Below are 15,617 nucleotides of genomic sequence, written 5' to 3' on the forward strand. Positions count from 1 at the left end.
TTCTGTGGATTTGTTGTGGTGCATTAAAAAAAAAGCATAAAAACATGCAGCATGTCGTCAGAGAAGAGGAAAATACCATAATTCTGGTTAAAAAAGGACATGTCACAGGAGGCCATGCATAAACTACCCGGTGCATTAATCTTTCATCTGTCTGCAGACCAAATTATCACCAGCCACTGAGTGGTACAATGCAACACACACCAATAGAGGGCAGTATAGCGCATGACATCTTTCACTTTGGTGCAGTGTAGCCAAACAGCCATGAAGTGTCACTCTTGTCAACCAGCTGTGCAGTAAGAGACATACTCACCAAAATAAGGCTCATTGGGGCAACCCTTCAACCGCACTCCTTTCTGTGTGCACTCAATCAAGAAGTGTCGAACTAATTCATTGGATAGATCGCCTCCTGGTACAGAAAGAGATAAGAGAGATGATTAATTTCTTACAACAGTCTGTGATCTACTGTCCTACTTGACACCCGAGATGTATTCTGACCTAAATAAGTTCCAGAGCATTTATCTCAGTACGACACGTAATTTCCCAGCCTTGAAGTGTTACATAAAACATATTAAATCGCTACATTCAATCTCTCAAGAGATTAATGGGATTATGATTCAACAGAAGCGCCTCTGAGGGGGCAGGAGGAGTCTATGTGAGGAATGTCTTGACACAAAGGCTTGGAGAAAGGCCTGCTCCTTAAGGTGGGTTGGGTTTCACATTTATAAGAAGCTACAATGCCCTAAGCTGAAAGTGTGGAGAAGGACCGTGTCATGATGTCACCACAGGTGCCGTTGGACTGCGAAGGGGTGAAGGCAAACAAAAGGACAGGTGTGAGTGGGGGATAAAATAAAAGGGTTAAATGCTGTGGTGGCTGGTACAGGAAGGGCATAAGGGCATCCTTTAAACCCTTGTTTGGGTTTTGACAGAGAATACACCTCATAAATAGCGCAGCTTGTTTCTGATACACGTTGCGTGTGATTTAATGTCCCCTGGAGCTTTTTTGAATAGGAAAAACTGATGTCTGAATATCTAGCATCACTTGATCAGCCTTTGTTTTCATGCTGAAACACGGCCAGAGAATGTTTGGCCAGATTCCTCTAGAGATTTTGTTTTCTTTCCCCTTCCCGTAATTTCAGAATATGCTTGACAAACACACAAGGAAATATACAACCGTGTAGCCTGTTTTGACCCCAGTCCCTGGATATTACATCTATATCAGTTAGAGTTATGTGGGGCAGAGTGCTTCCCAGGAGAAGGCCCTGGGATCAGAGTAGGCTTATGGACCCAGCACATCCTTTGTTAGGGGGTGAAACATTACCTGTACATCTAAGACTATCAGGCAAAAGGGGGTCTGTTTGGCTTCATCGCGATGATGCCCAGGAGAGAAACACAGTGAAGAGCTCTCACACACAAACAGAGGGAGGGACTCTCATGTTCCAGCATGAAGGTGAGTACAGTGGGCTGTAACTGTATATGGCTTTGTGTGGGATGTATGATTCCCAGGATGTCCACACTACTGGACCACTCTCTGTCTCCTCTCTGTTAGAAATGAAAGACTAACTTAAAGTGACTTTTCAACTTTCCCCCCTGTAGCGTTTCCAAGTGGTATTATTGTCGCTGTCGCAAAGACCGGATCACTTTCTGCTTTCCTCAAAGCTTCGCTCTGGGAACAAGTGAGCAAAACATGTTCACTGAAGAGGAAAATCGAATTAGTCACATTTTTAGATTGAATTTGGGAACAGGCAAAAGCCATAATCATGTGTATTGCATAGAAATAACATAATTTCAGCAACGTAACTACAGCAGGGGTTGTTGTCGTAGATGGGGGAGAGTAAAACTTGAGTTGTTCATTCATTTTGTATATAGATAAGTCTTAAGTGTGGCATCAATCCTCTCATTGAAGGGCAACAAATACACAAACTTCCCATAATATTAAACCGTTACTTTAATCGGTTATCTCTAAGACAATAAGGCTTCTGTTATACCGTACCTTTCTTTGTCTGTTGGAGAACTGAGGGAGGTGGTGTAGCGACCTTCATTGCCAGTCCATATGCCCCTCTGAAGGAATGGCTGTCCCGCACAATGAAGCAGCCAGGCTCCTTGTCTTTCAGGACTGAAATGGCTACATGAAGAAAAATGTAATTGTGAGGCAACATAGTCCTGATTGTGAAAGTTCATCTTGGAACCACAGCAGACAGTGGAAACATACCTTGATCCCTTGAGATATCTGGTTTGTACCAGAATTTTGATGTGTCCTGCACAAATTTAACAGTAACCTGCTTGGTGGCCAGCACATCTGAAAAACATACATAAGCCATATAAAGTACAGGATTTATTTGTGTGTGGTTGTCAAGCTATGTGACACCAATGAGGCTGCTGACTTCATTAAAAGGACTGTAACTCACCTGGCAGAGGGGACGCTGTGCCCGGCATCTGAGCTGAGAGGTCAGGCAAAACGCTGGGGAAGGGAATACTGAGGGAGCTCCCACTGTGGGGACTCGAAAACCCACTGAGGGCTGGTGACGCTGTTCCCAGCGAATGCTCCCCATCCGACGCCCTCTTCTTCTCGGGTAGAAGTGGGGGCTGCATCTGGGGAATCTGTGACTGATTCTGCCCATCGATGGTGGTCAAAAGTTCCCTATCCATGCCTCCATTTCCCAGCAGAGAGGAGGTGGAGTTCGGACAGTCTGTGCCATAGCCGAGACCCAGGTCATCCTGCTCGTCAAAACTTTGAGCGGGACTGCGGCTGAGAGCATAGCGAGCCATGCGGCTTCGTTGGCTGCTTCGAGGAGAGCTGTGGGCATTTGGGGCAGGGTGGATGTGAGGGTGGTGCAGGGGAGGAGAGTGGCCATAGTCCAATGACATGGAGTGCTGGGGTGGTTGTCTGGCAGAGGGGTAGCTGCTCAGAGAGGAGTGGCGGGTCAGGACAGGATGCTCTGGCCAGGACTGGTTCATGGATGAACTTAAATTGAGAAATACATACAGTTAACAAAATGACTCCACTCAATTATAAAACTTTAACCACGTTTCTTATACTGTTGACCCAACTGGAAAGGTTCTGGATAGGACAGATCTGTACCTGTCTGTTCGCTGAAGGGTCCCAACAATAGAGGCAGAGTGCGTGGCACTTAGTGTCCTGTGGCAGTTGATGGAGGAGTCTGGTAAACTGTCAACTCCAACATGACCGACCATCTCCGAATATCCGCGAGGCTCTGTGTGAGAGCAAGAAAACAAATTGGAAATATAAATGTATTTATTGATTACATTTACAATCGGGTGCTGCTTGTTGCTGCTGTTTAAAATGTTGAATTAAATGAAAGTGAATTTAAAAACATGGCTAACATAGCTATACACAAATTAATGAAAAAAATATCTACACCAACAAACCTAAAAATTTACAATAAGCAAAGTGGTGGTAGTGCATGACACAGAAAATAAACGTCCATGGGGTCTGAAAAGATCCTTTCGGAAAGAGCTCTGTAATCTTTCCAGTAACATACAATCAATATAGGAGTTTAAATTAAATGAAAACTGTTGACATGGCCTTGAATCTGGCCATCAATCTATATAAAACCAATCACCAATTACCCCTGCCGCAACCAACGAAGTCAACAAATCAGATTCCATTGTAGCTCGAAATTAAAAGCACTCTGACATAATTATCTAAAAGCTTTATTTTAATCCATCATAGGCCAGGAAAACATCAACAGCTGATGTTTCACAGCCAGGTTTTCTCAGGGTTACTTTTAGGAATGAGAGGTGTGAAGCTGAAAGAGTTGCTAGTTTCTTCTTGTCCCGCTTTCTCCTCTGCGCACACAGAGACACTTTCATGGGGGAAGAAAAGTTTTTTGTGTCATGCTTCCTGATCCACAGTAACCATGGAGATGTAGCGGGACTGAATGTTGCGATTCTCGCCTGGGTGTCTGAGGTAGTAAGAGGCACAGCAGGGGCACAGATCTGCTCCCAGGCCCTAAAACTCTCTGTAATACTGTAGATGACTATGGAAACAAATGAGGTCAAAGTAGAATGAAAATGATCTATCTGTCTGTATGCGGGTAGTTCCTGACATGTACAATCTTGTGCTTCTATGACAAAACTGATCCAAAAATATGCCAAATAAAACACAGCTAACTTCATTTTAATGGCTTTGAGGGCCCGACATAAATATCAGCTAAACCAAAGTTAACATTTTTGAGCGATAGCTCCATGATGAAAATCGAGTAACCAACAAAAACATAAAAGGATTTTGGAATTTACATCAATGTAAACAGTGCTACAAAGTGCTATAAATGTACATCCTCTGAGAAACTTAAAGCCGGGGTGTGTTCCACTTCAGCTAAAAACCACAGAGGAAAAAAAACATCCATACAAAGGAAACAAAAGAGGCTCAGTTTTAATCTAAACAACAACACTGTTATGTCTTAAAAAAAAGTGTTCTCTTCAGGCTGCGACCACGTAGACATTCTCCAAAAACCGAAGATGAAGGGCAGATGCCGGTTAGGAATCTCCCTGCTTCTGCATTCATGAGACGTCTTTGTCTACTTCCTCTGTCTCCAAACCGCTTAAATTCCACAAACAACAATGTCACCATTATTAGGTAAAAGCAAGAGGGACCTGAAGTAGCTCTGTTCTAATGAGCTAGTGGTTCCAAACATGCAGTCACAGGGCTGACATGAAAGAAGACTCTTGCAATTACCTCCCACTCAGTGTGTCTTTTTGTCACTCACTATCTTTAATTGGCCGAGGGGGAAAAACACAAGTTAATAGAAGAAAAAAAAAGGAAAAAAGTTTTGTTTAACTTCCTACAATAAGGACATTTATAGGCTGAAAAAAAAAGGTCAAATTATCCATATTTTTAGCTCATAATGGAATGACATTTCTATTTTTGAACACTGCTGTTAAGTTCACAAAGAAAAACCACTTTCTCCCCTCAGATGGATACATTTTGATAACAGCTCTTTTTTTTTTTCAAAATAATGCATCCAGAGATCTGAACCTACCATGGTCTGTTCTGTAGCCTCCATAAGACTGCATGCTAGGAGAAGGCGTTTGCCTCAGGTGAGTGAATTCCGACATATTTTTCACTGAAAACGAGAAGGAGACAAGCACAGAGCACTTTTAATTCATCCTAAAAACATGCAAAATGAAATGCATGAGAGAGAAGAAACCTCTTTACAATGACACAGGAAACAGTACTGTCAGTACTGACCATAAGGTGTTGGTGGAGAGATGGGGAAGGCGGGAGTGGGTGGAGTCATGTCACTACCGGCTTCGACCCCGCTGTCCATGTCTGGGCCATGGGCCCTGAAGTCAGCACTGTCACTCCTGAACAACATGTGATGCTGGAACAAACAAACACACATACATGTAACCAAACAAACAGAATAGATACATGAGGCGGGAAAAAGCAAGCAAACATTACACACACACACACACACACACACCTGAGACTGTGGCACACATGGGGAGTACGTCCGCTGGGCCCTGTACTCCTCTGTCCCGCCCCACCCTGAGTTACAGAAGCCTGGATGATCCGTGACATCACTTCCTTGGCGACTGAGATTCCGTGTGACACTCACGCGGCCCTCGCTGGACTGGACAGCTGGATACACACAGATAAGACAGACGCAAGCAGATCGTTAAATGTTAACAGACTGACAGGCATCGCTGACTTCAACGAAGTATATATTAAAAAAACAAACCGTGACCTTTGGTACAAAGTATTTCCAATACTCTATCTTCTTCTAGTTAAAGTAGTAAGACTTCTTTGGTCGACTTTGCAAAACAATTCACTAAATCTTAATTCAGATTTACTGTACTCTGACAATCACATGTTGATGTACAGCTGTAAACTGCCCTGGCTACTTGAAGAACTACTAAACTAAAAGCTTTGGGATTAATGGCATATTAATTTAGTCAGTCCATAAAACACCACCCTGGCAATGCCTTCAGCTATGTTTTGAAAGGACAGCTGAGGAATGCTAGGGGTCTGGCTGGTGGGCTGGGAGGTGTGGAGTGTGTGTGGGGTCAATGTTGTGACTACTCTGAAGAGTGCTGCCACTCAGCACCAGGGTGTTAATTTGAGCCCTCCCAGTGAGCTCTGACCTCTCAGCCCTGAAGAATGCTAATGATGTAGAAGTGATAATGCCGGGGATCATTACTCACTTTGTCAGAGGTTGTCTATGGATGACACAGATAGTGTCATGCATACTTGGTTTCTCCTAATGCGTGCATCATAGCGCTACAAGTTTTTTCTTAATACATCCATCTACAGGTGCTTATACATGCGTGCACCATTTATCACCATAGTCTGTGAGAGGAACGGGAAACCGTCATGGATCACACAAACTCTTTCTCTGCATTGACTCACTTTCAGTGCCATACTTTCTGTAACCTAATATACCCTAAAGAATGGGCTGCGGCAATATGAGAATAAGTACAGTATTGTGTGGCAGTAGAGATTTGGCAATACCATAAGGTCTCCAGTTGTATCAGACCATTAAGTTCCTTAATGTATCATGTATTCCTTTCATTGGACTCACCCAAAACATTCCCATCTGTTATTCTCCGGAAATATACTTAATGCTGATATAAAATTACAATTACTTCAAATGAAGGTTTTATCCATATCTTTAAAAGGATTGGGTCATTCATTTTATTTAACATCATAATATAACCACAATAATTCATTCAAGTGAATGTCGATACAACATTAAGCGAAGTAGGTTCATTTTCTACAAATGCATTATATTTATGGGTTTTGTGTCATTACGTTTGATAAAATGTACAACAACTGCAAAGTCATAAAACATAAACCCATAGAATTAAAATATAACTAAATGGCACTGCCTCCTGAAAACCACGAAGATATTAAAGATATAAGAATTTAGGTATGTGCCAAATTTTGTCCTGTATGTTTTCCTTTACTTTAGCCTCAGATGGAGCTCACACCCCATCACCTCTCATCAGTTGCTGTATGTCAGCCCCACTGTGAGATTCTTCCTCTGCCTCCCATTTCTTCACCTCTTTAATACAGCCGAGAGTTTTAGAGCGAGCTGCTTGGTGCAATGACGTGATGGGCACAAGTAAGAAAAACATGTCTTGTCTGATTAACATGGACTTTTGCTCCAACTTCATGTTGTAACACAACTGAATTACTCACGCTAGGACTCTTGTAACCAGTGCAAACTAATAAAACACAACATTAAAAACAATCCATTATTACTTCCTACAGTTTTTTTTTCCTTCAATGCAAATAGCTAGTTATAGCCTTCAGCATTTGTTTCTTGGAATGACGCTTCCATGTAGTTGCACAGACAGGTATGCTTTTGGATACAAATGGAAAAAACATTGCCTCAGGGCTCACTTGTTCCTCCCTTGGAAATTCCTCAAGGCCTCCCCATAATGTGGCCCCCCTGCAACCGCACGTACATGCTGGAGTGTGTGATTCACGCGCTGCTAACCAGGCAGCTTTCTGTCTGACTGGTTTTCAGCTAAAGAAATCCACGGAGTGAAATTGCACCTGGTATGAATATTATACTGAACTTGATAACGTGTAAGCATGAGCCAGATTAGATGGAAAAAAGAAAAAAATCTATGGAAAAAAGATAGGCATTAACATTTCTTTGGTAAAATGTTTTTCCCTCGCAAACAAACTTTCGTAATCTTGCAGTTTCTCTGGAATTCTACGACATGTTGGTAGAAGCAGGCACGCCGTTACTGAAAAGCATTCTGTGAATTCTTGTGCAGTGTTTGAAGATCACAGGCTGCATCCTTGAATGTGGCCCTGGGATCGGTTTCAACATGAACAAAGTGGAAATAACTTTAGCGGATATCTAGCGTGAATACAAGCTGTTTCGTTGCATAACCCCTGTCTGCACAACAAATCGAACAAACAACAATCAGGTAAGATTCCAGCAACATATCATTGATAAAAACTCAAAAGAACAGAGTCTGGACAGGGTGGGAGTGTGACGAACATGAGACTACAATAAGGAGAGCATCTATTAGAGATGACTAACCATTAAATAAAAAGAAGATGTGCGTGTGTTTTACGCAATGCTATATGAAACTTTGTCTACACACAACAATAAGCAGTCTGTAGGAAGGCCTTTGATTTCGTAAATATCTGTATTCCTCAGTATACAATCTCTATAATCAAACACGGAGAGACGACAATGTTTAGATGACAGCTGCTCTCTCTCTCCATGTACTGTACTGATCCTGCAGTCAGATAGCTATACAGACAAGTCTGGACGGCGCTCTTCGCTCAGAAACATACTGAAAACATCTGAAAACCTGGCAACAACCCTGCTATTTCTGCCACTAAAACACGCCAGGTGGGGAGAGAAGGTGTGCTTTGTTAAGTTAACTCTGTAGTTGGAGGAGAATAGAAGCTGATTTTGCTGGACTAGGTTCTAAAATATTCCTGGCATATTAATAATATAAATTTTTTTTGACGTGTTTATTTGACTCTTCTAGCAAAAACAACCTCTCCGGTTTCATAATGACTGTCACACATTTCTTTGCACGACCACACATCCAAACCACACCGCACCATCACCACCACACCCAGACTGTCTGACTGTCTTACCTGTCTGCTGTGTGTTTTTCAGGGTTGCTGAGTTATTATCGTTGAATCGGAGATTGATGCCGTTTGAGCACTTGGGGACTGAGCCGTTCACGTGAGTCCCGCCGTTCCTCTTGATTGAGCCGCTGTGGCTCGACACCGGCACAAATGTTGGATCAAGATCCATGATGAGCTGGTTGAGCTGATCGATGGAGTTGTCGATGTCCATCGTTAGAGATTTGAACTCCTCGTCGCGTTTGTTGTTGTTGTTGTTGTTTGTCGTCGCCAGCTCCTTGTGCGGCGCTGTGTTTCTCAGAGCATCTGTCGTCATGTCCCTTGTAGGCCCCTGTGGTTCAGTAGGCAGGACTGCTTTGGGGGAACTGCTCCCTTGCTTGTTCCCTGGGTATCTTTCTGTATCGTTTCCATCCTCAGGCATGTAGATAAACTGTTGTGCAGCAACCATCTGCTGCTGGCGAACCCAGGACTGTGTGGAATAGCTTCCCTGTCTGTAGACATGCTGCTTGGGCATGGAAGTACTGCTGGGATTAGAGGAGGCCACAGAGTTGCTTCTGGAGCTCAGACAGGCCCTTCTAGCATCAGTGTAGGCTCTCTCGTACTCCTCCATGGGAGGAGGTGCAGGGTGATGGAGGTGGTGCTGGCTTTGACTTTGCTGCTCCTCTCCTCCGGGACTCCCAAACCCATCTGACAGCAGGGAGTTCTGGCTGCTCTTGTGGCAGGAGGATGACAAAGTCCCTAAACTGTCCACACTGTGCAGATCGTGACCTGTAATGACCTCATCATCCAGGATGTCTGTTTCCCTCTCTCTAGGTCTGGGGTCTCCATTAATGTGCACTTGAGCTGGGACTGTCTGCTGGATGCCCCCCCTGGGGCTTGGATCATCCATTTCGTCCACTGAAGGGTCCTCAAGTCCAAAGCCACTTAAAAGACGCTTCAGCTGAACCTTTTCCTGCTGGCTCGGGCCCTGGTTAGGCTTGATGGTGTTGGTGGTGTTGGAGGTGATGGTAGTGACAACAGGTGTGGGTCTGTCTGCCCACAGAGAAGTGCTAGACAGGCCCGAATCACTGCTGACAGAGAGGGCGTGGTCGCTGTGGTCAGGGCTGGACGTAGCAGACGTGGTGCGTGCCCCTCGGCCCAGTGTGGCCTCTCCTCCGATGGGGCTCCTCTTGTTAGCTGCTTTGTCCTGGGTTAGGCCTTGAGAGCGTGGCGCTGCAAAATAGAAGAAATGCAGCGCTTCATACAGTCAGCTGGTATGGGGCACACGTACACACACAAGAGACACACGCAAACGAACACAAACAGTACGGAAACCACAGACTACACACGACTCTGACATGCACAGTCACGTCATCCCACAAACTCCATCATTCAGAATCTGTTATTGGCAGAGCTCAACACTTACAAGCACACCTCGACTTGACAAAAGACAATATTCCAGACAACACAGAGCAAACAACAGACGCCAAATAACTAGAACATTAATACATTGACAGAGAAAAACATGTGAATCATGTTACTGAAGTGAGGCGAATCCCCTAATTACAGTAGATGTGTCGGAAAATCACCCACATTATTCAAATCCCCTCTTTTTGATAGTGTAATCCAATCTGATTTCAACCAGTGATATTCCAGCAATTATCACCTCCCACCAGGCCACCCAGTGATCTGCCAAGGTGCTAGTGTATGCAGTGTGCGCAGCAGACAAAAGGTGATCCTCGTGCACAAGTTACATAAGAGAAGAAAGTTAAGTCTTTTATACGTCATTACAAGAGTCAGACGGCTGTGGATCTTCAGAGTCTGACCCCTGCATTCCTCACGCTGCTGTGATTAAGCCACCTTACTCCCTCTCGCCTGCCCCTTGACCCCCCCAACATATGTCCAAACAACCTCCTTAATCCTCAGAAGAAGTCATTTTTGCAAGGCAGAGTCGGATCCATCACAACAGAAAACTATAAAAAGAGAAGCAGAGCCTTTCTCGACTTACGCCAAATGAGGTTTGGATAAGAAATGCATGCAGGCGCTGTGGCAAAGTAAGTAAAAGTTGCTGTTTCACTGTAATTCTCCCTCTTTCTCAACAAAAGGGAGCTGGAACATGACTCCTATGCTTCTCCCTCAGTCTACAGCCTTAAGTACTTGCCTTTCAGTCAAACCATGACTAGAGGTTCTGAATACCAGACACGCATGATAAAAGCCCTCCTCCTCCCCAAAGGCTCCTGTATGTATGGCTTTGCCCCCCTCTCTCTCTCTCTCTGCTCACACAAACACACTAGTTGAACCTGCATCCGGCCTTGAACAGCCTCGGCTCAGGCCTCCATGCAGGTCAGCTCTGCTGGGAGTTTTTTTCCCCGACAAATCCCTCTCGTAACATTCCTTCAGGCAAGGTGCAAGCAGGTTTTAAAGACAGATGTTTCCCCCCTTTTTTCTCAATACCGGCCATCTTCACCCCTGTCATCGTCCTGCCTCTCTTTGCCCCCCAACCCCTCCCCTCATGGCCACTCATCTGTCTCAAGAAAAAAAAGAAGAAGAAAGCTCTTACCTTCGCAAACCACTGCCAGGTAATCACAAAAGACAATCCCAGTCTCCGGGGGAAAAAAAGCTTGCAGTTAAGAAGAGGCAGCGCAGACGCACAAGAGCGGACATGGCTTTCAAGGAGCAGATAATAGCCAGGGTCAAATCAAGAGAGTTGGAATAAGTTGGCCCTGCTCTCTTTCTCTGCTGAGAAGGTGAGAGTGTTTGCACTCCACACAAGGGGGGACCTTGAGATCTCCAAATAAGGACAGAGGAATGTAAACAAGTGAGGCGGAGCTTAAGGGTGGAGGCGGGATGGAGGAAAGCAGTAACCCGACCTCTTGCCCTGCATTAGGGGACTACCCCACTGGGGAGAAAAGGGGGAAAGAAAGAGAGAGAGAGAGAGAGGGCGGCCCGAGAGGATCAGAGAATGAAAACAACATTCCTGCAGCTCCAGACTTTTTCACTCTGTAAAAAGACACTTTTTAATTAAAGCAATCCTTCTCCGTCTACTTGGGAGCTCTGGGCAATTTTCAAGAAAAGCAGCAGTTGTGTTCCTCTCACTCCTGTGTGTCATGAAATTGCACGCCTGCCGTCCTCATGTATGATATCGGCAAAAGAAACAGATGTGCTCTAAACTCAATTATGGGCTTCCAGCAATTGTTTTGTTTTACCTATTATCAGAATCACACTGTCATTAACAAACCCATGAATGGTTAACCAAGAATGTTCTTAGCTTAAGAAAACAGTCAAACCTTTTATATCGAGCGTTCATCGTGTCGGTTGTTGTGGTATGGTCAGTCCCTGAATAATCCACCAATTACAGTGCGAGAGAGTGGCGAAACCAGAACTGTTCCTCAAGCCGCTGTCGTATCGAAGGAAGAGGTCTGCTTGTGTTTGGCTATGCAATTACAAAAGCTTTCCATTCCTTCTGACTTACTAACATCCACACCTCCCAAATGCCAAAACTGTGAGTCGAAAGCATAATGATGATGATCATCATCCACTTTTTTTTCCGCCCAAGCTTCTACGTGTGCCTCAGATTGTGTGTAGACGACAGCACTTTGGGATCTGGGATCTCTTAAAAATCCTGTGTACAGTTTGTGCAGGACACACTGTACTGTACATACAGGAAGAATAGAGAGGGGCAAACTACTGAAGTAAAACTTCATTAAGAAAGAGTTCAGTTGTGTAAAACATTTTCTCACGTACCCCTGGGATATCTCGCCATGCAGACAGCTTTATCCGCCCAGGTTTTGAAACATCCGTCCCTGAAAATTCTGCTTTTAATTCTTTACCATGAAGGTGAAACATCAAAACATGGACATTTCAAGCTAACATCTCATCTTTTTCCAAAGTTTCTCATTGTTATTTTTAAGCAAATTGTGTGGTTTGACATGAGCATTACCCTTGTGCGGGAACGGGCGGTTACATCTTATTTGCATCTTATTTGGATGATTAATTTTCATTTGCATCTCATATAGTCAATTTCCATATTGTTCATATGATTGCTCAATACAGCTCACTGACAATTACAGTCCAGTCACCCTATAACAGCCATATATTCTATATATTTTCGTTTATTGTTATGTACCAATTTATATTAACAAATTCTTTGTATGTGGAAACCTACTTGAGAAAAAAAACCTGATTCTGACTCTATATAAATTTAAGTTACGTGTAATGGCTTTCTTGCTTGCAGCCATACATATTTGTTCAGCCTGTGCCACAAGTTTATTTGGGACTTTGCTCCAGTATAATGTGACAAAAGTTCCAAATTATTTCATTATCTCTTTAATGGCATCTAAAAATGAAAAGGAGAATAATAGGACAAGCAAAGGAAATATGAACATGAGCCTTCAGCCACACTGCCTTTTTTTTTTTAGAAACTTTGGGATGCAAAAATATCAGATTATGTTCTTTCAACAGACCTGCCAGGACTGTGAATTGATGATTTCCCAGATATCTCAAGGCCTGATTATGTTTCCTATTTCCTTTTGATACGGACTGTAATCTCTGATGGGTTTTTTTTTCGTGTTTGTTGTTATTCGTTTAATTGACACATTAGATGTTTGTTGCTGTAGAAATAGTCCCTATGAAAACGGAGGAGCACATTTTCTGTAAAAAGATATTTTAAAACTGAAAGGTTATTTTTTTAATGATCTATCAGGGTGGCAACAGACATCACAAAACTATCTGCATGGCTTTATATTGCCAGAAGAAATGAGAAAATAATTAATGTAAAAATGTAATTTGGGGTGAGCTGATCCTTCGGCTGTCACGCTACACAAAGGCAGCAACCAACTTTGACAGTAAACTTAAGTAAACAACCTTCTGGAAAAACAATCTTTTAAAATTCAGCTCTTTCACACATGGGGATAAACACACACCATCACTGAAAAACCATTGAAGTAAATGAGGTTTTCTTTTCACAACCTTAGCACTACAGTGGCAAACGTTTTTTTAGACTTCCTCCTTCTGACCAGCCTCTGAGTGACAGCCTCTCAGAGACAAACTGAGCCCGCCAGAGGGCTGGTGGTAAGTAGATGTAGAATTCCAACAAAGCTCCCAGTCTTCCCTCTCAGATGTAGTGTTTACACGAGAAAACAAGGCTGTAAATATCCCACATGAATGCTTTGGAATCAAGGCAAGAGAAAACAAAAATTGCTCCTTTGTTGATGTCTTTTCTTTTGCTTTGATGAATTCTTAAATTTGAGTGTTTTGCTCTTTCATTGCATTCCCAGAGGTGTGTGTAAAAATTCTACATGGCTGTGTTGGGGTAATTTTAAAAGAAAATTAAAAAAAAAAGAAAAAAGGCAGCTCATTTTCATCAAGCTGAACTTAGCTTATAAAAACACTCAATGAATACTGGGAAAGGGTGGATCTGTGTTTTAATGCTACCACCACGTCGCTCTATTCTGGGAGGTTGTTGTGAATTCTGTGGTTGAGTGCAGAGCAACAACCGCAGCTAGGACGGGACGCCCCGACAGGGTGGCTCTGAGTGTGAGTCTATGTGTGTGTTTGTGTGTGTGTGTGTGTGTGTGTGTGTGTGTGTGTGGGATGGTTAAAGCATGCCTATTCATTTGATGAAACAACAAAATAGAAATCTCTTGAGAACCGACTGCTCTTCCTCTCAACCCAGCATTCCCTACATACAACAACTCTCCTCCCTGTCCTCCAAACAGAAACAACACTGTTTGTCATGCCCATCACACTGCTACCGAAAAGTACATTTTAGCTTTCATTTCCTTTCCTCGCCATAATAAAATTCTTGTTTCCACAGGGCCTGCCTGCCTGCTCATGATTTAAGTCCCACTTGTGAGTAATAACTCCCGTTAGCAACGATTGAAACATAAACCAAGCTGGTTGGTGACTGTGTGTGCATGTTAATGCAATCACACTGCAGTGCCTAAATAACGTGGAGTACAGGAACCTGTCACGCTGTGTTAATTCCCAGAGAGAAAAAGAGATTTTGTGTGTCTTTGTGGAAGTGAGAAAACATGTTTTAGTAATAGCGAGAAAACATGCCTAAATAACACCATATGCAGCCCTATTCATACTGATATTTCCACTCAGATAACATGAGACGAGTGTCTGACTGTCTGAGCACTGTCTGACGAGTCATGTTGTGTTAATGCAGCGTAGTAATCAATACCTTCACCATCACAGATGTTCTGGTAGGAATCCCAGCGGATTAGAGGGTCTGCTGTGTTGTAGTCCACAATAACATCCGTCCCATTTTGCCACCTGTCTGCACCTGGACAAAGATAACATCATGTAAATATAATATTTAGACATCAGGAAATACAATTTGTTATTAGGTTGTTGTCACATACTAGATACATGGCTCAAGGGAGGAGAACATTTTTATTTGGCAGTGCCTTCATCAGCTTTCAGGGGATTTACTGGTACAATCATTCATGTTCAATTGATAGGTCTTTCAAGTGTAAAAGCTTTAAACGTATAGTTTGACATTTTGGGAAATACCCTTATTAACTTTCTTGCCAAGAGGGAGATAAGAAGTTTAATGTGTTCTCATGTCTGTATGCTGTCTGCTGGTGGCCGTAGCCTTATATTTACAAGATAGATATGAGTGAGAGTTATCATATCACACAATAACAACAACATATAAAGTCCCAACAAGTTTTATTCAAGGTTTTACTTTCACTTCTGATGCTGTAGATGGAAATCATATTAGCATCATATTGATGACCACAATGGCCAAAAAATAACCATATTTAGTTTCACCCAAGCCAAAATAATGTAACAAACACTCAAGAAAATATATGATATGTTAGACACACATACACAGACCCATACAACAGAGCTTCACCCCTGCGGGGCTCTGGGGCGGCACATGCTGTGCTTCTTTACGTCTCTGTCAGCACACACTTCACACTACATTTCCCCTCTGCAGCATTCCACATCCCCTCTCACCAGGGGGCAGAGGGGGAGGAACAGAGCGCAGGGCGGCACGAAGGGCAAAATGGAGAAACAAACTCTGTGTCTGCTTTTCCGACTA

General features: G+C 43.2%; 1 protein-coding gene across 2 annotated transcripts in view; it reads right to left on the reverse strand.

The window, feature by feature from the left end:
* Window positions 1-15,617, reverse strand: part of tns3 (tensin 3) — a 32,556-nt gene that overhangs the window by 3,128 nt on the left and 13,811 nt on the right. For both annotated transcript variants that reach the window (XM_019262256.2, XM_010743819.3), the window contains exons 12-21: window positions 14,751-14,852; window positions 8,594-9,796; window positions 5,445-5,602; window positions 5,210-5,342; window positions 5,001-5,084; window positions 3,080-3,212; window positions 2,406-2,962; window positions 2,210-2,296; window positions 1,991-2,122; window positions 311-406 (exon numbers count right to left, since the gene is read on the reverse strand). In XM_019262256.2, coding sequence (XP_019117801.1) covers window positions 311-406; window positions 1,991-2,122; window positions 2,210-2,296; window positions 2,406-2,962; window positions 3,080-3,212; window positions 5,001-5,084; window positions 5,210-5,342; window positions 5,445-5,602; window positions 8,594-9,796; window positions 14,751-14,852 — 2,685 coding nt within the window. The remainder of the gene's footprint in view (window positions 1-310; window positions 407-1,990; window positions 2,123-2,209; window positions 2,297-2,405; window positions 2,963-3,079; window positions 3,213-5,000; window positions 5,085-5,209; window positions 5,343-5,444; window positions 5,603-8,593; window positions 9,797-14,750; window positions 14,853-15,617) is intronic.

This window comes from Larimichthys crocea, chromosome II (assembly GCF_000972845.2).
Source record: "Larimichthys crocea isolate SSNF chromosome II, L_crocea_2.0, whole genome shotgun sequence".
NCBI lineage: Eukaryota > Metazoa > Chordata > Actinopteri > Sciaenidae > Larimichthys > Larimichthys crocea.